This window comes from Coregonus lavaretus, assembly GCF_964263955.1.
Source record: "Coregonus lavaretus genome assembly, chromosome: 29".
Taxonomy (NCBI): domain Eukaryota; kingdom Metazoa; phylum Chordata; class Actinopteri; order Salmoniformes; family Salmonidae; genus Coregonus; species Coregonus lavaretus.
The window spans coordinates 24,652,078-24,674,240 of NC_140016.1; the positions used below are offsets into that span (position 1 = coordinate 24,652,078).

Genomic DNA, 22,163 nt, shown 5'->3' on the forward strand with positions numbered 1-22,163 from the left:
GCCATAGCCTAATGCTTTATTTGTCAATCATTCAATGAATAAGTTAAAAAACCCAAGTATTGTTCTAACCTTTCCTATACTCCAACAGTGTCCTGCAATGTCACATCCCTGCCATTTCTACCACAAAATAATAAAACCCACATTTTTGTGACTAAAATTCTCAAGACACTCATCAGCCATTCAAACATAATGGAATACAATACAAACACATTATCTCTGTATTCTTATGAAATCCGCACCCTGTTTTTTGGGGAGAGGAGGTAATCATCCATGGGTCCCAAGTCATCACAGGGGTACAGGTACCCATGCTTCAGCCCTCCTCTCTTCTTCCACCTCTCTGCTTCTCTGTTCTTCCTACTCCTCTCTTTACTTCTGCCCTTCCTACTCCTCTCCTCACTCCTGCTCTCCCTCCTCTCCTCACGGCGTCTCTTCTTCTGAAGGGGAGGTATGGGTTCTCTGTGGGTGTTCTTAAAGGGGTCCCTGGAGTAAACAACCTCGTCTGAGCCCCATTTGGTCGTCCCAACCGCTCTCCTGGCTTGGGCCTCTCTCCTCAGCTTCTTCACCTCCCGTCTCTCCCTGCGTCTCTCCGGCCACGTCTTCCTCCTGCCCTCCAGGCTTCTCCTCCTCCCTGGAGCTGGGGATGGCCGCTCCTCTTCACTACTGCCCCCTGGTGTCATGGAGGTCCTCTGGCCCTCTAACGGAGGCATGAAGCCCTCCTCCTGTAGCTCTGGAGACACCATACAAAACAAGTTCTACAACATATACAATACATGCTGTGACACATTTGTGTGTGTGTGTGTGTAGTGCATCACCTCTGGCTTTTCTGTGTATCCTGGTATTCTGTTTGATGATGTCCTGCTTGTTGTCGTAGTGACAGACATAGGGGAGCGAGGCAAACGTCCCACTGACCATCCTCCTCTGAGTACACTCCTGAGAGAGAGAGAGCGGCAGGGAGAGAGAGAAGGGGGGAAGGGTGAGCAAAAAATACAGAGGAAAAGGGAGATAGAGGGACAATAAGATATTTTTTAAAAGACAGAGAAAGGAATAAGAGAAAGAAAGAACCACAGAGAAAGACAGCCACCGGATGCAGTTGGTCTCACATGGCCATGGTGTCCTCTCCTGGAGCAGTTGTAGCAGTGGGCGGTGTGTCTGTGGTGTTTGTGGGTGTGGTCACTGTGTGGCCTGAGGGGAACCTCCTCCTGAGTCTAAAACAAGACAAAACAGTCAGGGGACATGTTCCAATATTTTAATAATTCACCCTTCCTTCCTCCCCTCCTTTCCATGGTCACTCACTGTGAAGTGGAATTGTCTCCATGTATCCGGACAGGCCTGGGAAGGACACAGAACACATTAAGGACATGTTGCACTGAACTCAACACAAAGACACACACATGAACACATACTACACATGCTCAAGGCTACCTGCAAACACACACACAAAAACACACACATAAACGCACATAAAGGCTTGTGGTAAACACACACACTTACGTCTGTTAGGTGGCCAGTCATCCCACAGCGGAGGCAGTGCTGGTTCCAGAAAGGGGGTTCAGGGCAGGGCTGGTGCCCGTGTGAGGGGAGCCCACAGCTGTGGCAGTGCCGGCCTGGACAGGCCCTCTGGACATGGCCTTGGAGCCCACACAACACACAGGTGGGTCGCCTCTGTTTACAGAGAAACACAACGTGAGCAGTGTTGGAGTATGTGTGTGTGTGTGTGTGTGTTTTACCTTAGGAGTGGTACAGCTCTTGGCCAGGTGTCCAGTCTTATTGCAGTTGTGGCAGGTGAGGCTCCGGTCAGAGGTGAAGTAGCGATATGGGCGTGGCTGGTTGACACAGGACCGGAACAGGGCAGAAACAGGATAAAGAATCATTTGAACAAGCCAATTATCTGAGCCCTGAGGGCTTCACGCAAACTGAAACTGGCCCAAACTCCAGAATAGTGATGATAACTAATGATAATAGTACCTTGTCCTTCTCTATTATGGCCCAGTTGTGTTTGAGAGCATATTTTGCATTCAGTTCTTCATCTGTGAGAGAGACAACAAGCATAGCGCCTTTATAACACATGAAAACCATTGTGTCCAAACAAGTCATTAACATGCCATACACTGCTACTCTGTGTAACAAATATGTATCTCTGAGGGACACATTCAAATACGTAAAGGATAATCAACAAGAGGCTATGCGTTCTATGGAAGATAACGACGCGCTAGCGGAGTGGAACTGACCTTCCACGGAGTTGCATTATTTTCCAGAGAACGCATAGAGCCCCGAGTTGATTATCTCTTTTAAACCATGACTATAATTTAACACATTTGCTGCTAGAAATGTCTTCATTTGCAGGTAGAAACGTGTTCAACAACCACTGAAGTAGCTAGCAAGTTTCCTAGATAGCTACAGTAGCTGCCTTGGTAAACAAACAGATTTGCTAGTTTAGCTAACCAAACCATCAGTCCTAGCTTGCTATTATGAAAATCGAATTCAACAATGCCAATAATGTTTTAAATTCAACTTTTGCTTTCAAAAGCAGCTCAAACATAGAACATGTAAGAATGAACTATCCATTGAATTATACCGTGGCGTTACAGGGAAATAATGCACGCTCTAGAATGCCCTTCAAGCCAATCAGAAACTAGTATTCAACAACACCATGGTATAAATCACTATAACATCCATAGAACTCCATCTGCAGAACTCTGTCTGAGGAACTCCTTTTGTCTGTGGAATTGTCCATCTGCTGAACTTTTCTCTGTCTGTGGAACTCTCATCTGCAGAACCCTCTTGTCTGCAGAACTCTGTCAAGTGTTGAACTGTCTGGTCCTCACCTTCTGTTCCAGAATGTGACTCTGAGCTGCTGCTCCAGTACCCCAGGTTGAGCTGAATGTCCCCGTCTCCCTCCTGCTCCTCTCCTCCCAGGATCATCCACTCCTCTAGAGGTTCGTCATAATACTGCAGGTCCTGGTCCCGCTCTGAGTCGAGGCCTCGCCTGGAGGTTGGGCTTGGGCTGCTGTCCAGTGGGGACACATCCTGTAGAGCCCGGCCAGACGAGAGAGGGAAGGCCAGAACTAGGGGAGAGTTCCCTCCAGTGGCCTGGGGAGCTCTCTGTGAGCTGGACTGTTTGTATTGACTAAACCCCAGTTCACCTTCTGAGCTGCTGGAGGCCTCGATGTAGAATCTGTTGTCTTTATTACCACCCTCTTCCTCATCATTCTGGTGGTTCATCATCATCACACTCTGATGGCAAGGTGTGACAGATCTCCCTGTTAAAAACACACCACCACCCACAGTCGACAAAATGTGGCCAATTAGTATGGTTCTTTATACCAACCTCAGTACTATTAACATAGCTAACTAAACTACACCTGTATAAATATTATAGCTTTGTGTTTCGCCAGTCAGTTGACTTCCATCACCAGCAGACATGCTACAATTTGTCCTGCTGGCCGAAAAACACAACATTATCTGTGTCATATCACCCTGCCTCAGTATCTCTGTGTTACAGATGGACTTTTTTTTTTAATGACATCTCTCCTCTCTAATGCCCAGGAAGCTCCAATTCAAACTCCCATTAGACAGCTCTGCAAGCGTTATAGTGTCAAAATACATTGGTTACGCACCAAATACTGAGTTTCGCTGAGCAACTATCTTCAATTACTCCCATGATGGCCAGTATGTACTTCCTAAAAATATCTAAGCAAAAATTTACAAGAAACCAAAAAAATGCCTCTCCGGCACCTCCAATGTATTGAGCTGTTATAGACTTCCGACCTGTGTGTGGCAGTAATTGGGAGGTGACGAACAGGCATTTTATGGGGTAGTTTGTACATTTTATTTAGACCCTTTTTGGAAGTACATACTGGCCGTAACGTGTGTAAATGAAGATAGTTGCTCAGTGAAACTCCATATTCGGTGAGTAACTAATGTATTTTGACATTATACAGTGAGGGAAAAAGTATTTAGTCAGCCACCAATTGTGCAAGTTCTCCCACTTAAAAAGATGAGAGGCCTGTAATTTTCATCATAGGTACACGTCAACTATGACAGACAAAATGAGAAAAAAAAATCCAGAAAATCACATTGTAGGATTTTTAATGAATTTATTTGCAAATTATGGTGGAAAATAAGTATTTGGTCAATAACAAAAGTTTCTCAATACTTTGTTATATACCCTTTGTTGGCAATGACACAGGTCAAACGTTTTCTGTAAGTCTTCACAAGGTTTTCACACACTGTTGCTGGTATTTTGGCCCATTCCTCCATGCAGATCTCCTCTAGAGCAGTGATGTTTTGGGGCTGTCGCTGGGCAACACAGACTTTCAACTCCCTCCAAAGATTTTCTATGGGGTTGAGATCTGGAGACTGGCTAGGCCACTCCAGGACCTTGAAATGCTTCTTACGAAGCCACTCCTTCGTTGCCCGGGCGGTGTGTTTGGGATCATTGTCATGCTGAAAGACCCAGCCACGTTTCATCTTCAATGCCCTTGCTGATGGAAGGAGGTTTTCACTCAAAATCTCACGATACATGGCCCCATTCATTCTTTCCTTTACACGGATCAGTCGTCCTGGTCCCTTTGCAGAAAAACAGCCCCAAAGCATGATGTTTCCACCCCATGCTTCACAGTAGGTATGGTGTTCTTTGGATGCAACTCAGCATTCTTTGTCCTCCAAACACGACGAGTTGAGTTTTTACCAAAAAGTTCTATTTTGGTTTCATCTGACCATATGACATTCTCCCAATCCTCTTCTGGATCATCCAAATGCACTCTAGCAAACTTCAGACGGGCCTGGACATCTACTGGCTTAAGCAGGGGGACACGTCTGCACTGCAGGATTTGAGTCCCTGGCGGCGTAGTGTGTTACTGATGGTAGGCTTTGTTACTTTGGTCCCAGCTCTCTGCAGGTCATTCACTAGGTCCCCCCGTGTGGTTCTGGGATTTTTGCTCACCGTTCTTGTGATCATTTTGACCCCACGGGGTGAGATCTTGCGTGGAGCCCCAGATCGAGGAAGATTATCAGTGGTCTTGTATGTCTTCCATTTCCTAATAATTGCTCCCACAGTTGATTTCTTCAAACCAAGCTGCTTACCTCTTGCAGATTCAGTCTTCCCAGCCTGGTGCAGGTCTACAATTTTGTTTCTGGTGTCCTTTGACAGCTCTTTGGTCTTGGCCATAGTGGAGTTTGGAGTGTGACTGTTTGAGGTTGTGGACAGGTGTCTTTTATACTGATAACAAGTTCAAACAGGTGCCATTAATACAGGTAACGAGTGGAGGACAGAGGAGCCTCTTAAAGAAGAAGTTACAGGTCTGTGAGAGCCAGAAATCTTGCTTGTTTGTAGGTGACCAAATACTTATTTTCCACCATAATTTGCAAATAAATTCATTAAAAATCCTACAATGTGATTTTCTGGATTTTTTTCTCTCCATTGGTCTGTCATAGTTGACGTGTACCTATGATGAAAATTACAGGCCTCTCTCATCTTTTTAAGTGGGAGAACTTGCACAATTGGTGGCTGACTAAAAACTTTTTTCCCCCACTGTAATGCTTGCAGAGCCGTCTAATGGGAGTTTGAAACTGAGCTTTCTGGGCGTTAGAGCGGAGACAGTCATACTCATCTCTAACGCACAGATACTAGTGCACCTGACCTCTATGGAAATGGCATAGGGCGCGTTTGAGTGGTAAGGTGAAGCAACTGACTGGGAGTTACATTTACATTTTAGTAATTTAGCAGACGCTCTTATCCATACATTTTCATATTTTCATACTGGCCCCCCGTGGGAATCGAACCCACAACCCTGGCGTTGCAAGCGCCATGCTCTACCAACTGAGCTACACGGGACTAAATCAGGGGAGATGTATCTGTAACAGCCGAAAGTCTGACAATGTGGTTTTCTGACAGCAAGGCTCAGATCAACATGGCAGTGTTGCCATTGTTTATAAAAGTTTTTCTTTATAATGTCGAAATAAACATGGTTCCAACCCCGATATCACACACTCACAAAATGAAATCAGTGACAGAGTGTCAAATATCACATTCATTGGTATTACGCCACTGTATGCCTGAATCAGTGGCAATGTTGGTCTGGTCACGTTCTAGTGGGTCAAACAAAAACCCTAATGATTGGTTGACAATAGATCCTCCCACAATAAAGAGAAGTAGTAATGGCGTCTTTTTGTAGGCACCAACTCCGCCATGGTTCGTTGTACAAAGCCTATGGGGAAATGAATGGCATTTTTGAATAAACGCTGAAAATAAGGTCTGTGGTAAACACAGGCTTAGGAGATCTTATATCCTTTATCAGCTAACATCACTTTTTGTGAATTTCAGCATTAATCTAATTTCAAAAAGCACATAAAGGCTTCATAATCTTAATCCCTTTTCTTTCCCTATATGGATGGCTAAATGAACCTGAGGTAACTCATTTCCGGGTTGTAGGACTACAAACTGGCGAGCTCTATTTACATTGACATTTTAGTCATTTAGCACTTACAGTTAGTGAGTTCATACATTTTTTTTTCTTCATACTGGCCCCCCATGGGAAACGAACCCACAACCCTGGCGTTGCAAGCGCCATGCTCTACCAACTGAGCAAGGCGATGGCTGCAGGATGAAGTTGGTAAAGAGCAACTGCAGAAACTTGCTGTCAAAACGTCATGACCTTTGTTCACATGATTTTTGTAAAGTTCAAGCAGTAGGCGAATTTTTTTTAACCACATTAATGCAACCTTTGAAAGGCGACTTTAAAAAAGTGATCTGCTCCAACGCGCCCAATGCTAACTAAACTTGAATCTCGCGACTACAATTCAACCCTCAACTTCGATAGTAAATTATAGCTAACACGTTTCCATTCGCGAATTTAGCTGCTGACATTATTCCAACTAACGTCATCTAGCTAATTTACTGTACTATTTAATTTGTGCTGACAATGTCCTCGTGTAGCATACTGCTAACTTACCGCGTGAGCCATCGTTAGCGATGGCTTATTAAAAGTCCACTAAAATTTCAAAAGGAAGAGTTATGAAATAGTGTATTTAAAATTTTTTCGCTGTCTAACTTGATAATCTAGCTTGCTACCACTTTTAGTTTAGTGGGTAATTTGTTTGCCAACAGTTTCAGTGTTGGACAGACTTGGAGTAATAATGTTCCCGGGGTTTTCTGCCCTTACGAGCCGTACAATTGGTTGGACAACAAAAACGTCCAATTGTTGTCGAGGGGTTTGAAGCTGTCAGGTGGCCCGGCAGGAGCAGTTGCACCTGAACCGCAGGCGACCTGTCCTTGCCAAAAACGTCAGCTTTTCAAAGGACGATGTGATGCCTTTTATAAATTCTAAATGACATTTCTGGGCCCATGATAAAAAACACATATAGGCCTAACTTTGTCTTTATATTCCATTTATTCATACAGTACACAAAACAATTCTTAAAGGTCCAATGCAGCTGTTTTGATCTCAATATCAAAACATTGATGGGTAACAATTAAGTACCTTACTGTGATTGTTTTAAATTAAAATGGTCAAAAATAGCTTCTCTAGCAAGAATTTTGCTAGGACTGTCTGGGGCCCGTGGGGAGAGGGAAACTGAAAACTAGCTATTATTGTCAGAGAGGTTTGGAACTCTCTTATTGGTCTATTAACCAATTTAGCGCCTGGTGATGTCACCAGGCAGGCCAAAACTCCATGCCACCAAAAATGCATAATTCTGTACTTCACATGTTAGACACTTACGCTACTTCACACTGCCACCCTATCATGCCTGATGTCCGCAATCTTATACAATGGTGTTGAATGTAATGTAGTGTATGTAACACTGCACAACAGACTGATAACCTGGAAGAGACAGGACATGTTAAACCCCACACTCAAATATATTAGGGACAATAGGGTGTAGGCGAACCACCACAACATCAATAGAAGGAGCCAAAGGATCTGGAAGAGCAGGGATAGTATAGATCCTAGTGTCCAGATGAGCCCAGGCAGAGAGAGACCATCGTGCTGGGCAACCTTGAAGAGATATGGGAATAAGGCTAGGATTATAGAACATAACACTTTTAAATCTAGTTTAATAACACTTTTAATATTGGTTTATAAAATTGATCTAGCCTGAATGTGGTATAAGTTGGAGAGGGGAGCAAACCTGGTTTGGTTGGTCTGATGGGTGATACATTTCCAGATGTGTCAGAGATTCTGGATGTTCTTTGTCTGCAATCTTCCAAAGGTGGAATCTATTACTGGGAAGAGCACAGTTAGAAGAACACAGTCAGTCATGTTCTCATCTAATGACATGATCTCTATCTATCCATTTGTGTATTTCCCCCCAACTGTTTAAATACAAATCTTCATTGTTAATGGGGAGTGCTGGTTTGTGTACTCACAGAGGGCAGTGGTCGTTAGGAGGATGATCATCAGCTGTGTGCATGTGTGTGCGCGCATGTGCGTGGGCGTGTCAGACCCGGGTCTAAAGTGCTAAAGGGAGCCTTACCTAGAGGTGGTACATTTCCCTCAGTAAATCACTGCACTGCTTCCTCATTCTCTAAGTCCCTATACTGACCGAGGACTGAGGGAGAGAGAAGACGATAAGCTAATGAATCACACAGACACTTAATTATTCTGCAGGAGTAAAAGTTCTGAGTGAATCGGTTAAAGTGGTGGACTGGGTCACAGAGGGCTATCTCAGGGACCAAATTGGTCTGGGTTATAGTGAACTGAACTGGAACGAACCAACCTGAGCTGACCTGGACCGGGACAAAGTGGAACCATGGCAGCATTCCCTATAGGGGTGAATAAAAGGAGGGACACCATTACAGCTCTACCTCTGTACTACTCAGGACACCTGCTGAAGAAATGCACTGGAGAGAAAGTAAGGAGGGAGAGAATGGTGGAGAGGGAATAAGGAATCGTAGAGAGAGAATGACAGACTGTAAGCATGAGGGAGAGAAGAGAGAATGAGAAGGCTAGTGAACTTATCAATGTTAGATTTAGAAATATGTATTTTTAATGTATCAAGTAAAGCTGTTGGTCATGTCTCTGCTAGTGTAGAGTAGTGGACCGCATGTTGAATCTGGTTTGGCCTTTTCCAGGACTTCAAGAAATGTTATGGAGAGCTCCGTGGATCTACAATCTTTCTGTACACAGACCAAATGCATGACACAGTAAGAGAATAGCAGCATTCATCTAATCTCTCAGTTTTATTGTACTTTAATCAAGTATTGGAATCGATCTATGGCTTGACTAATCGGATATGTAATTCCCTGTCAGTACTCAGAGAAATTGGACCTTCAGATGTTGAAGTCGATGTCGATGGATGCTCCCTATCAAAAGAAAAGGTCGACCATCTACACTCTCACCCTGTCCAATGAGGAAGTGCAGCTAAAGGTAATTTATGTTACATTCAGTCATATTGCTGCCACTCCTATACATAATGTCTTACTGGCAAATAGTCATATAAAAGTTGTTGCACAATACTGCAGCCATAACAGGCATCTGGGGCAGGAGTACTAACTGTTGATATCTGATGTAGGTGGATAACCCCGACACAGGAGAGGAGTGGAGAGGCTTCATCATGACTGTGGCCACTGTGAGTATAACACACACACACACTGTCACCATTAAATACTTATTCTGACCCACATTCCTGAGAGGTAAGTAAAAAGAGAGAGTTTATAGATTAAACTAAAGAGCAAAGTAATCTTGCAATTTGTTTCACTGGTGCGTGATTACAGACAGAGAGAAAAATTATAAACCTTAGTATACCTTAGTATTATGCATCTTTTGGGGATGATGATACTGATGATGATGATGATGATGATGATGAGGATGATGTGCCCTGCAGAGGGAGATCCCCAGTAAGCTGCAGCTGCTCCCAGGTCAGATGCTGAGGCTGGAAGAGGTTCTGTCTGAGGAGCAGAAGAGACAGGCCCCCTGTCCCGCTCTGTCTACCACCACCTACCCTATCCATCCCTCCTCCTCCCCAGGCAACACATATGACAACACCCTCTCTGGAATCCCCCCGTGAGAATTGCCATGTTTCTGTTCCTTATTTAATGCAAAAACGTATTGTTCTCTCCCGGTCTCCTCTCACCCTCCTTTTCTCCTCCTCCCTCCAGCTGTTTCTTCCCTGTATCTCGTCAGAAGGCAGAGAAGATGTTGAAAGAGAACACAGAGTACGGCAGCATCATCCTCCGTCCCTCGACTGACAACACTAACTACGCCATCACCTTGAGACAGGACAACCCCAGGTTTTGAACTTTAACACCACACCCCTGACCTTTAACCGCAAACTCCAACACCCTGTAATTCCTCTGTTACTTACAGGCCTCAAGTATTTCACCCTCCACTTAACAAACCTGTATTGAAAACAGCACCTTTACCCTATAAGACAACAGTGTCTCTGGTTGAGGGACTAGAGAGGAGACCTTGGTGAGTACTCTTAAGACTTACCAGACTCTTTCTATCTTTTAGTGGCCCAGTGATGAAGAACTACAAAGTGCTTTCCATAGACACAGGCTTTGTCATAGAACTAAATGTCCCGGTGAGTCCTGCTCCTCCAGCCTGACTCTCAACTGACTCTCATCCTATCAGGATGGGCTCAAAACATAGCACTGATATGAAAGACTACACTCTGTATACGCTTAGTGCCTTGACAGTCTGTCAAGTTGCTTTTGTGAAATGACATGTTTGTCCTATGCCTGCCTCCAAAATGAGGTAACTTCCTAATGTCTGTCTGTTTCATCAGGTGACTGTCCCTTCCCTGGCAGCGGTGCTAGATCACTTCCTGAAGGCGACAGAGTTCCGTCTGCACCCATACCTGGTTCCGCAGACCTACGACACCTGCATTGGTGAGAGAGCATCATAACTCCACAAATAACTTGATTCACCACTAATGTTCTCTCAAATCTTTTCCAGCACTGAGCAAATTTCAGGTCTGCTGAGCGAAAACCTGAATGTTGTGAAAATTCTGTGCAACTTCCAGCATGCGTTTACTGTGAACACTGAGGCTGTACCCGCTTTAAGTTACAGTTTCAGACAGTGGTCAACTAGGCTACTGTGGCTATTTGATCATAATGTAGGCCTACCAGAGTGGCCTACCATCAAAAACAATGGAGAAAATGGATCCCATAACATTTTACCATGGAAATAGCTGTTCTATCATTCAGCCTACAGTAGCAGCCAATGTGTGGTGTTCAATATAGGCCTACATTCCATGAGACTTTTGGAAAAAAACATGAAGGGTTTAACATTAACCTGTTAATCCACTTGTCCTTCAGACAAGGAGTTGTTGTTTGATGCAAAAAAACACTTTACAAAATAAAATGCATTATTATTCACATACCATTATTACAGAAAATCTGACAAATTATGCTACCCTCTGCCTATTGGCTACTTAGCTTATTCAAGCCTGTCTCAAAATACAACACTGCCCCTTTAAGACAAAAATAGATCTTTACCTGACTCGCTTTTCAAAGATGTCTAGAAATGTACACATTTTGTGCTCTTGTAGGAAGCAATCACTCCACCATTGCTGACTACAAATGATCTATAACTGGGCTAATAACTCACTAACTAGCAAAGGATATGAACAAATGTGCACGTGGCTACATGCAGCTCTTGCTTTGATCTCAAAACAAGCAAATCTACTGTCGACCGCTCATGCCGTAAACACAGTCTAGTTCAAAGTGAATGGTACAGATCCATATATGGCAATGGCCTATTTGCATATAAGCCTATTGCAGCTCTGATTGGTTATGGCGCACCCATCTGTGTAGAGTACCGGTTGAGTTGTGCCTGTCAATGCAATAGAATCCAACTCCGATGCATTCTGCCTACAACAAAATCTCTTGCATAGTTAGTTTTGTATACTAAGTTTTGCATAGTTCATTTTGTTTTGGTATGTTGCATTGAAAGTGGCTAATATTGTATCGATTAGATCACAATTCCCGCAGTAAAGGGCAACGTTGATAGTGTTGATTAACTAAATCTAGAAAGTTGAGTGAAGTTCAATCTCATGCTTCTCTGCGTGGACTGATATTTCTTCTGCGCAGCTCCCCCTGCACACACACGCAGTTTAAAGGGAACATTGTTCACCACTTAAGGCTAAACGTATCCCCATAATGATCATATCATTACTCCTGTATCATACAGTGTGTGTAACTTGTGACCTGTGCCCATCAGAGCTGCCACCCGAAAAGTCCACTTTGCCATCCAAAACGGTCCCGATGGCAACAGTGGCACCGATGACCCACACACAGTCCCCGGTGGGGGACACCCCTCCCTCCTATCCCATACCGCCACTTCCAACCAAAGCCACAGAGGCAGGGAACGAATATCAGGACGCAGATGACATATCAACCCCAGGTGTGTCTCAATAAGCTTCAGAGCGTCAGTGTGTTTACAATAGATGTGGGTGCAGTCCCAGACTTTTACTTTAATTGATCTTCTGTCTGTCTCTACTTTCGGTCTTTACTCTCCATCTGACCTGAAGATCTGCATCAGGAGCTTTGCATAGCAGTACAGAGGAGGAGGGAACAGATCTACACAGGAGCACCGTTTTTACGCCCTACACAAAAATAACACGCACGCACAGCAACACCATCACACTGTCACAGAGGAAAACACACTCCAGTTTAATCAACTCTACAAGGGCGTTGTCTAAATCACCACTAACAGTATGTAGCTACGTCATCTACAACATCTAGCATGGTTTTATTTCTCACATAAAGTGGTATACAAGCAGTGGAATTTGTACCATAAAGTCATGATGGCAAGGCAACATCCTGAAAATCATCCTTGTGCCAATGCCAATATGTGTAGAATGGATTTCAGTGAATCAAATGTAATTCAAACTACTTTTTTCAAATAAGCCCTACAAAAAAATCAAGTTTAAACTGTAATGATATGTAAATATCGTCTTGTTTGAATCATGCTGGCTTTTTTTATATATTTTTTATTTTTACAGCTCCTGCTTTTCTCGAGTTGAAAATAAGACAATGTTATATAGATTTTGTGTAATAACATTTTGCATAAAGACTAACACTGACCAAGATGTCTGTGAATGGTCAGCTTCTCATCTTCACACACACACATTCAGAAATGGACTACCACACAAATTCTTCAGGAACATTGAGTAAATGTATTTTCCAAGTCACACGCAAGAGTCAACCAACATAATTCTGTTTCAAACATTATAACATAATTTATATTTTTTTCAATAATCTTATATAAGCATTTTTAAAATCGTATGTCACTATTATTAGCTTGTATCATAGGTCAAAGGTTTAAGGATTTTTATCACTCAAATAATGACAGCAGGGTTGTGAAAAAGAAAACTAAAAGAAAAGTTCTCTCAATCCCTCTTCATCCATCCAAAAGTATCTGCTCTCATAGCCTCACTGCTAGTTTGACCATCTTTCCCTCCCAGTACCTCTCCCCCTTTCATCTCTCTAACCAACCTTTCCCACTGGACAGGCGACAGCAAATATGGCAGTTGCCCACTGGTGAATGGAAAGTAGTTTCCACCCTATTGCTTATACCCACCCTGCGGCCAGTACCATGTCCAACTCCCTCCCTCCCTGCATTCTGGTCCAATACTCTTTCAGTGCCCCATTAACACATCATAAAATAAACAATAAAATAATAATAATTTAACACTGCAGGATAAAACAATTAAATAAATTAACACGTTTGTTCCTCAATCAAGACCCCGCCTCTACGGTCGTCATGGCTACTTCTCTAAGAGGGAAAGCTGAAGGATCCTCTCCAGCTCCTCCTCTTCCTGCTGCCTTTCCCTGTAACAGGAAACATAATTAAGTCAATAGGCATAGAAACTGGAAGTCAATCACCAAAATCATTTTCTTTCCATCCTTTTAATCCCCCTCTCCATGACTTTGTCCAAATTCTCTAGGATGGGTTCCTCTCCTCATCCTCTTGTCAGAGAACAATGGATGAACAAAGAAAGAAACCCTCCTCTCTCTCTCTCACCTGTCCATCTTTTCCTGCTCCCTGCACGAGAGTTCCATGGCGATGCGTAGCTGCTCGTCAAAGCTGTTCACCACGGAAAACGGCCCCGGCAACCGCGGCTCAGCCACTGAGCTGTAGGAGGGAGGGGAGTTGGCTCCGGGGTCCGACGACGAGACTGACAGGGGAGATGCGGGATCTCCTTCCTCACCACTAGCCAATGAGATCGACAGGGACTCCTGGATCGCCCTATCAGAGAGAGGTAGCGGGAGGACAGTTTAAAAGTAGAGAGGGAAAGCCTTATAATACATTATCTGACATGGACAAGGTGAAGGAAAATGGAGGTACGTTCTTTCACCTCTCCAGCTGAGAGTCGTCCTCGTACAGTGGTGACTGTATGTGCCCAGAAACAGGACGACTGTTAGTCAGAGCTTCCCATATAGTCACCTACAGAGAGAGGCATTATTAAGCATGTCTTGTACTTTCTGAACTTCCATGGCAATCGTCATGAAAATCTAAAGCTGATAAATATCTAAGATGTGGATGAATTACTTATATAAACCATGGATTAACCAGCTCTAAAATACACATATTTCCTGTCTCACCTGGTCGCTCTCTGTCCCTGCATCCAATAGGCTCTGCTGGATGGCAAACTGCAGCAAGTTATCATCCTCGTCTCTCATTGGCTCGCTGCGGCCCGGACCAAGCGTGGTGTAGTCCGGGGGTGGTTCAAAAACGGAGGGGTCCACCTCGCAGTGAAAGGGAGGGGGGGCCTGCCCTGCGAGCAGATGGACGGGGAGTTAGTGTGTGTGTGTGTGTGTGTGTATATATATATATATATATATATATATATATATATATATATATATATATATATGTATGTGTGTGTGTGTGTATGTGTGGTTACCAGCTTCGGGGGCCTCCTCTGGTGTGTGTACATTGACAGAGCTGACAGGCTCATCACAGCCACACAGGTTACTGAAGGTCACTCTAGCATTCAACACATGGAACAGAGGGATCTCTGAGAGAGAGAAAGAGAGCGACAGAGAGATGTAAGGTGGGAAGTGTGAAAGAAAATCTTAACTCTCGTTTCAGCCTAAATTGTAAAGCAATTGTAAAACTTCCTTTTTCTTCTGATAGCACCTACTCCTCTTAATGTCCTCTCTCTCTGGGACTGTCTGTTTCAGATCCTGACCCCAGCCTAGGAGGTATGGGCTATGGGTCAGTTTTTATTCTCACCTATTTTGACAGGGAAGCCAGGGGGCAGGCTCAGGGTGATGAAATCACGTAGTTTGGCAAAGTGGGCGTTAGAGATGGCCATGAGGTCAATGATGGGCGTGACCTGCTCAGCCAATGACAGAGGGTGAGCCTCACTCAACCACAGATGGGCCTTAAACCTAGAGAGAGAGAGAGAATAGAGACACTTGCATTAAACATGGTGGTGATATTGTGCTTCTCCGAGCTTGACGGTGCGTTGCTATGGCGAGCCTGGTTCTCCGTTGCCATGGCAACAGTGGTACCTCTGGACTTTGCTGGTGAGCTCCACGGGGCGTCCGATGTCTCGTTCGTTTAGTTGGAACTCTGGGTCAAAGTATTCCTCAGCTGTGATGGCCGTGGGGTTATGGGGGCTGGCACACTGAGAAACATTACTCTGAGAGACATGGGGAGAGACATCAATGAGCACATCCATCAGTCCATCAAAGCATCTATCCACCACATACAATAGGAGGTAGAGGTGTGTGTCTTCATGAAACTCACCCCATTATGAGCGGTATGCTGCTCAGCTATCCCCAGCAAGGACTGAAGAGGAGTCTTGGTGCCTGGGAAGACAGGAGGGATATAACCATACTGTGGGTGTATGTATACTATGAACAAATTAAACATGAGTGTTCTGTATCTGTGTGTGTGCGCGCGTGTTTTTGTGTGTGTACCTTTGCTCTTTGACTTGTCCTGGTCCGACAGGTGCTCTGTTCTTGATCGAGTCACCAGCTCCACATTAGTGGCACTGTATACCTGAAACAAACCAAAGGAAAAACTTGATTCAGTAAAACAATGAAAAAATGCTTTTAAATGCCAACAAACACTTTCTATTAGAAGCATTTTTAAAGTCCAATGGGGTCTCTGGCTCACCTTTGCTTCGTAGCCACTGACTGCCTCACTCTTCTCAGAGCGCCAGCCCCAAATGCCAGACTTGTTCCTGTGCAGCAAACAGCCGGAGGCAAGCATAAGCAGCGAGACCAGGTAGGTGAGTATGTTGGCTGTATGTCCGTGTGTGTGTGTGTATGTATGAAGTAGTTACCTCTTGAAGGCGATGTTGAGATGATGTGTGTGTGTGTGTTACCTCTCGAAGGCGATGTTGCGTGTGTTGAGGTGTGTGGAGACGATGGGGGAGGTGAGTCTCTGGGCGGTGTTCTCCTGGGTGGGCAGCATGGCAGCCAGGAGAGATGGGGCGTCCCGCGGGGAGAGAGACAGAGGCTCCGTGTACACCACCTGCTTGTCATGGTCCACCTCCATCACCACGGCACCATTCTCTATGGAAACAACACACTTATCACCATTCAGCCGGTCTCTATGGAAACAACACAAACCACCATGAGGTTACCACACATCCCAATTCTCGCGCTAGTAAAAACAGAAATACGACAGATGAAACGCAGCGTGGAATAGCTAGCCATATCACCAGTGTCATACCTTCGCCCTTAAAGATGTAGCTGCGACGGCCCTTGAGCCAGGTCATGTGCTCGAAGCCCAGTAGAGTGGTGTCCACCCGGAGACACGAGCCACTCTTCCACACACGGTACACATCACTGGGACACACCTTGGAGACCAGGGGCACTGCAAGAGGAAGGGAGGGGGAGATAGAGGGGGCGAGAGGGACACAACATGTGTGGCATTAATACCACTGTAAACACTGTGCATCACAGTGACAGTAGAATTGGGAGCGATCTGTGTGGTGATGAAACCGACCCCTGTGAGAACATCAGAAACTCACCCCAACTAGTGAACTCCCATTTCATCTCCACGTAAAAATCCCGGGCCTGAAAGAGGTGACAGTGTGTTTCAGATATCTGTGCACTGGTGTATCTGATTGACATGCGTGTTACCTGTGTGTGTTATACAGTAGGGGAAAAAAGTATTTAGTCAGCCACCAATTGTGCAAGTTCTCCCACTTAAAAAGATGAGAGAGGCCTGTAATTTTCATCATAGGTACACGTCAACTATGACAGACAAATTGAGAAAAAAAAATCTCCAGAAAATCACACTGTAGGATTTTTAATGAATTTGTTTGCAAATTATGGTGGAAAATAAGTATTTGGTCACCTACAAACAAGCAAGATTTCTGGCTCTCACAGACCTGTAACTTCTTCTTTAAGAGGCTCCTCTGTCCTCCACTCGTTACCTGTATTAATGGCACCTGTTTGAACTTGTTATCAGTATAAAAGACACCTGTCCACAACCTCAAACAGTCACACTCCAAACTCCACTATGGCCAAGACCAAAGAGCTGTCAAAGGACACCAGAAACAAAATTGTAGACCTGCACCAGGCTGGGAAGACTGAATCTGCAATAGGTAAGCAGCTTGGTTTGAAGAAATCAACTGTGGGAGCAATTATTAGGAAATGGAAGACATACAAGATCACTGATAATCTCCCTCGATCTGGGGCTCCATGCAAGATCTCACCCCGTGGGGTCATAATGATCACAAGAACGGTGAGCAAAAATCCCAGAACCACACGGGGGGACCTAGTGAATGACTTGCAGAGAGCTGGGACCAAAGTAACAAAGCCTACCATCAGTAACACACTACGCCGCCAGGGACTCAAATCCTGCAGTGCCAGACGTGTCCCCCTGCTTAAGCCAGTACATGTCCAGGCCCGTCTGAAGTTTGCTAGAGTGCATTTGGATGATCCAGAAGAGGATTGGGAGAATGTCATATGGTCAGATGAAACCAAAATAGAACTTTTTGGTAAAAACTCAACTCGTCGTGTTTGGAGGACAAATAATGCTGAGTTGCTTCCAAAGAACACCATACCTACTGTGAAGCATGGGGGTAAAAAACATCATGCTTTGGGGCTGTTTTTCTGCAAAGGGACCAGGACGACTGATCCGTGTAAAGGAAAGAATGAATGGGGCCATGTATCGTGAGATTTTGAGTGAAAACCTCCTTCCATCAGCAAGGGCATTGAAGATGAAACGTGGCTGGGTCTTTCAGCATGACAATGATCCCAAACACACCGCCCGGGCAACGAAGGAGTGGCTTCGTAAGAAGCATTTCAAGGTCCTGGAGTGGCCTAGCCAGTCTCCAGATCTCAACCCCATAGAAAATCTTTGGAGGGAGTTGAAAGTCCGTGTTGCCCAGCGACAGCCCCAAAACATCACTGCTCTAGGGGAGATCTGCATGGAGGAATGGGCCAAAATACCAGCAACAGTGTGTGAAAACCCTGTGAAGACTTACAGAAAACGTTTGACCTGTGTCATTGCCAACAAAGGGTATATAACAAAGTATTGAGAAACGTTTATTATTGACCAAATACTTATTTTCCATCATAATTTGCAAATAAATTCATTAAAAATCCTACAATGTGATTTTCCGGATTTTTTTTTCTCATTTTGTCTGTCATAGTTGACTTGTACCTATGATGAAAATTACAGGCCTCTCATCTTTTTAAGTGGGAGAACTTGCACAATTGGTGGCTTACTAAATACTTTTTTTCCCCACTGTATGTGGATGAAGCGAGGTCTGCAAAGTGTTACATTTACATTTTAGTTATTTAGCAGACGCTTTTATCCAGAGTGACTTACAGGAGCAACTAGGGTTGCCTTGCTCAAGGGCACCGACAGATTTTTCCCCTAGTCGGCTCGGATATTCGAACCACCGAACTTTCGGTTACTGGCCCAACACGATTAACCGCTAGGCTACCTGTCTTACCTGTCTTAGCTTGCTGAGCAGTTCTGGGATGCCAGCCAGTCTCTCTGTGGCTCGCTTGAAGTCTCTGTACTGCAGCACCAGCTGACAAAGCTCGGGGTCCCCTGTGCTCACTGCCTCCTGCAAAACTGGACGTAGGGTCATTCAATTTGATTTCAATCACTTTTTGACCGCACCCCTTTTGATTTGAACAAAATTTTCCATACATACTTAGCCATGGTAGAAGTGGTCGGAAAGTAACTTTTTGTACCTAAATGCAAAAATATTCAGGAGCGAGAGGTGCTCAATGTTGACCCATTTTGCCTACCCCACAATGTCATTGAAAATGTTACAAACAGGGTTGTCAAACTATTTTATAATTTCTTGAAAAGCTTTTTTTTTTATAAAACAGGTGAACTCTGATTTTTTTCATTTTCGCATACGTTGTAGCTTAGACCCTAGATTCAAGTACCCATACCTCCAAAATCAGGTCGTTGTCACGCCTCCCTTGGAGTTCTGGAGAATTTTGTATTGGCCAAAACGGTTTGAATGGACCGCTGATTTTCATTGGATGTTACATTTCAACAACCCTCCCGCACATGCCCGTTGGTGCTACGTGTTCATCACTTTTTTCAGACCTGGTAGGACACATTTTGCAGAGTTGTTCCATATGCTAGATTGCAACATTGCAGAAAATGGAAGAAAACCTGGAGGAAAAAATTAATTATGTTTTGCCAGAAGTGTGCTCTATACACAAAATCGGCATAAATCGACATATTTTGAATAGGTTTTAAAATAAGCGATTTCCCAGCCATCCTCATGCACTGTCACAGATACTACACCAGTGGAGGCTGGTGGGAGGAGCTATAGGAGGACAGGCTCATTGTAATGGCTGGAATGGAATTAATGGAATGGTATCAAACACATGGAAACCACGTTTGACTCCGTTCCATGAATTCCATTCCAACCATTAATGAGACCATCCTCCTATAGCTCCTCACACCAGCTCCACCCAAGCAAGGCATTTGATTGGTTTGAGGTGTTGAAAGGCGTCACTGATTTACAGCAGGTTCCCACCCATATTTAGCTAATTTTCTACCATGGACTTCCCCAGGCTTCACATTTAGGGCAGCCTGGTTTATGGTGAGGCTACTTAGATCCTCATTGACATCATCTGTGGTGTTTGTGTTGTGCCTGTCATCGGTTAAGACAGTGCATGCACTTGAATACAAGGTGGGTGTCATTTCAGTCATAGAAATAGAACTCATAGAATGGACCTATCCCTTCAGACCACTGCAATGTAGCTGGTACACCATTAAAATGTTAATTGAATTGACGTTTTAACTTCCAATTACTTACACAAAGATGGCTGCTGGTCCACCTACAGTCGAATGTCATCTTAAATGAGAATGTCTATTCTATTATCTATATTTCAATAGGTATCCTATGGAAGACAGAGTATAATTTAAAACAACTAATATTGTCATTCAAGTCAACATTATCTGATGTGTGGACCTCCAACGATCTTTGTGGTACCATATACTTCAAGGAGTGTAGGGCGGCTAAACTCCCTTTGAGCATCTTTATCTCCTGAATGTTTTGGCATTCTGGTCCAAAAAGTCGCTTTCTGACCACTTCTCCCATGGGCAAATATGTACGGAAAGTTTCGTTCAAACCAAAAGGTGTGCGGTCAAAAAGTGATTAAATTCAAATGGAACGACCCCATAGACACACGATATTAACCCTCATAGCTATCCTTCAACAAACTGACAGCAATATATTGGCCCTGCTTTGTTTTTGGAGTACACTATTCTTCCCAGTCATTCCCCAGTTTATACACTCACTAGTCCAGCTCTGCGCGTTGCAGTGCGTCGGGTCTGCGCAGTGTCTGAGCAGCACACGGGTTGATTCCAGGTGGCCTAGACACACGGCCAGCTCTAGCGGGGTGCGCCCCCGCGGGTCCAAGCGCTCCACATTCTCCTGTGGAAAAACAGCCCTGGTGGGTCATGAAAGCTGGGGCACGCCTCTCAGAACGGTGCGGCAGCGCAGCTGTTAAACTCAAAACATGAATGGTTGAAAAAGAGAAACTGATGTTGCTACCCCCGGTTGACCTACCTCGTTTTTCTGTAGTTCCCGTTCAAGCTCAAGGTATTGGTTGTTCCAAACCAGAAAATGTAAAGGAAACGCCTCTTGAGCCATTGTTTATCTATCAAGCTAATTATGTTACCTAGCAACTTGCTAGCCAGCTTTCAGTGTTTCACGTCACAACAGCAGCAAAATGGTTATTTCCATCAATAAGAAACGTGGGAGTACGCGTGCACAAAAAAACCGCAAACTAGCAATATTCTACGGGATAAAACGGGTAACTAGCAAAGAAGCTAACGTAATTAGCAAGAAACTATGAGTATGTACCGATTGAAATACATGGCTAGCTAGCTCTCTTCTACCCATTAGCCAGGTTAGCTAGCTAACTGGCTAAAATCATATGACAGTACTTATTTTCCATTCCAGCCTGCTGGTTAGCTAGCTAGCTGACTGGCTAACATTGCACGCCTGACTATGTCCACCATTAGTCTCGCAATGCCGATTGTAACACACGATGGAATCAAGTCCTGATGATGTGTTAGTTAGCTAACTAGCAACTCCTATCATCACCCTCTCGCTTTCGCGATGTTTTTTTTTCTCTTCTCTGATCCTGTGCTGTCAAAATAATAGACCAATATACGGCCTATTTGGATTTCACATCCAGGTCACTCGATGATAGCGATGCTGTCTATGTCTTGTCGGTGTTCATATTCCAATCGCAATCTTTCAGGGAACAAACCCCTATTACAAACACAGTCCAGTATTCTTAACAAAAACAGACTGCAGCATCTGCGACAAAATGCACACCCCAGTTTGCATTATTTATTTATTTTTCACGTAATTTTCAGCGTCGCTTTAGTTCCAGGTTATGGCTAGCAGTTGGAGGAGGGAAGGGCGTGATGCATGTTGCCATACAATCGAAGGGTACACAACTGCACTATCCACTTTCACACCAGCTGCCAAGTAGAGTTGTGGTGGGGCAATGCTGAGAAAATCTCCAGCTGATGACAATGGGCTCTTTTAACCGAATAAAAAGTAGGGATTACATGCATGCAGGCTTCAATTCTGGTCCTGGGGCCCCAGGCTTTTGTTCCAGCCCAGCACACCCAATTCACCAAATCGCCTGACATTGGAACAAAAGCTGGCAACCCCTGTAGATCCACAGGACCAGATTTGAAACACACTGGGCAAAGACAAGTAGCTAAGTACCATATTACTCAGGTACT

General features: G+C 44.3%; 3 protein-coding genes across 5 annotated transcripts; 1 reads left to right on the forward strand and 2 right to left on the reverse strand.

Moving 5' to 3' along the window:
• Positions 1-2: 2 nt before the first annotated feature.
• Positions 3-7,133, reverse strand: LOC311104791 (uncharacterized protein). Of its 3 annotated transcripts, none has more exons than XM_084146707.1 (9): positions 6,954-7,133; positions 2,826-3,260; positions 1,966-2,027; positions 1,728-1,823; positions 1,492-1,662; positions 1,294-1,329; positions 1,101-1,205; positions 813-930; positions 3-727 (listed from the first exon to the last, which is right to left on the reverse strand). In XM_084146707.1, exons 2-9 carry the CDS (start codon positions 3,226-3,228, stop codon positions 225-227), a joined length of 1,494 nt encoding a protein of 497 aa, XP_084002833.1. In that variant the 5' UTR covers positions 3,229-3,260; positions 6,954-7,133; the 3' UTR covers positions 3-224. The 3 variants fall into 3 exon arrangements, with proteins under 3 accessions (XP_084002833.1, XP_084002832.1, XP_084002834.1); XM_084146706.1 differs by having other exon boundaries at positions 6,489-7,133; XM_084146708.1 differs by having other exon boundaries at positions 3,144-3,260; positions 6,489-7,127.
• A 1,397-nt stretch (positions 7,134-8,530) lies between these two features.
• LOC311104921 (signal-transducing adaptor protein 1-like) lies at positions 8,531-13,029 on the forward strand. The gene is made up of 10 exons (XM_084146899.1): positions 8,531-8,853; positions 9,074-9,145; positions 9,252-9,368; positions 9,514-9,570; positions 9,826-10,004; positions 10,100-10,231; positions 10,455-10,524; positions 10,729-10,831; positions 12,165-12,347; positions 12,475-13,029. Exons 1-10 carry the CDS (start codon positions 8,752-8,754, stop codon positions 12,561-12,563), a joined length of 1,104 nt encoding a protein of 367 aa, XP_084003025.1. The 5' UTR covers positions 8,531-8,751; the 3' UTR covers positions 12,564-13,029.
• LOC311104920 (ankyrin repeat domain-containing protein 13D-like) lies at positions 12,956-21,544 on the reverse strand. Its single transcript, XM_084146898.1, has 16 exons — positions 20,968-21,544; positions 20,697-20,832; positions 18,877-19,001; positions 16,939-16,984; positions 16,638-16,781; positions 16,288-16,477; positions 16,077-16,143; positions 15,878-15,959; positions 15,705-15,766; positions 15,467-15,597; positions 15,186-15,343; positions 14,854-14,967; positions 14,552-14,724; positions 14,305-14,393; positions 13,971-14,195; positions 12,956-13,777 (listed from the first exon to the last, which is right to left on the reverse strand). Exons 1-16 carry the CDS (start codon positions 21,049-21,051, stop codon positions 13,714-13,716), a joined length of 1,890 nt encoding a protein of 629 aa, XP_084003024.1. The 5' UTR covers positions 21,052-21,544; the 3' UTR covers positions 12,956-13,713.
• Positions 21,545-22,163: the final 619 nt, after the last annotated feature.

Bases quoted from the DNA above. Each gene is read 5' to 3' on its own strand.
- LOC311104791 (XM_084146706.1), bottom strand. From the start codon at position 6,714: ATGTGGTTAAAAAAAATTCGCCTACTGCTTGAACTTTACAAAAATCAT. The intron at 1,206-1,293 runs GTGAGTGACCAT...GTCTTGTTTTAG, and splicing joins GGAGACAATTCCACTTCACA to ACTCAGGAGGAGGTTCCCCT. The intron at 728-812 runs GTGATGCACTAC...TGGTGTCTCCAG, and splicing joins GATACACAGAAAAGCCAGAG to AGCTACAGGAGGAGGGCTTC.
- LOC311104921 (XM_084146899.1), top strand. From the start codon at position 8,752: ATGGCAGCATTCCCTATAGGGGTGAATAAAAGGAGGGACACCATTACA. The intron at 9,571-9,825 runs GTGAGTATAACA...TGTGCCCTGCAG, and splicing joins TCATCATGACTGTGGCCACT to AGGGAGATCCCCAGTAAGCT. The intron at 10,832-12,164 runs GTGAGAGAGCAT...TGTGCCCATCAG, and splicing joins GACCTACGACACCTGCATTG to AGCTGCCACCCGAAAAGTCC.
- LOC311104920 (XM_084146898.1), bottom strand. From the start codon at position 21,051: ATGGCTCAAGAGGCGTTTCCTTTACATTTTCTGGTTTGGAACAACCAA. The intron at 15,767-15,877 runs GTACACACACAA...CTGTCTTCCCAG, and splicing joins GGACAAGTCAAAGAGCAAAG to GCACCAAGACTCCTCTTCAG. The intron at 15,598-15,704 runs GTGAGTTTCATG...CATGTCTCTCAG, and splicing joins AGCATACCGCTCATAATGGG to AGTAATGTTTCTCAGTGTGC.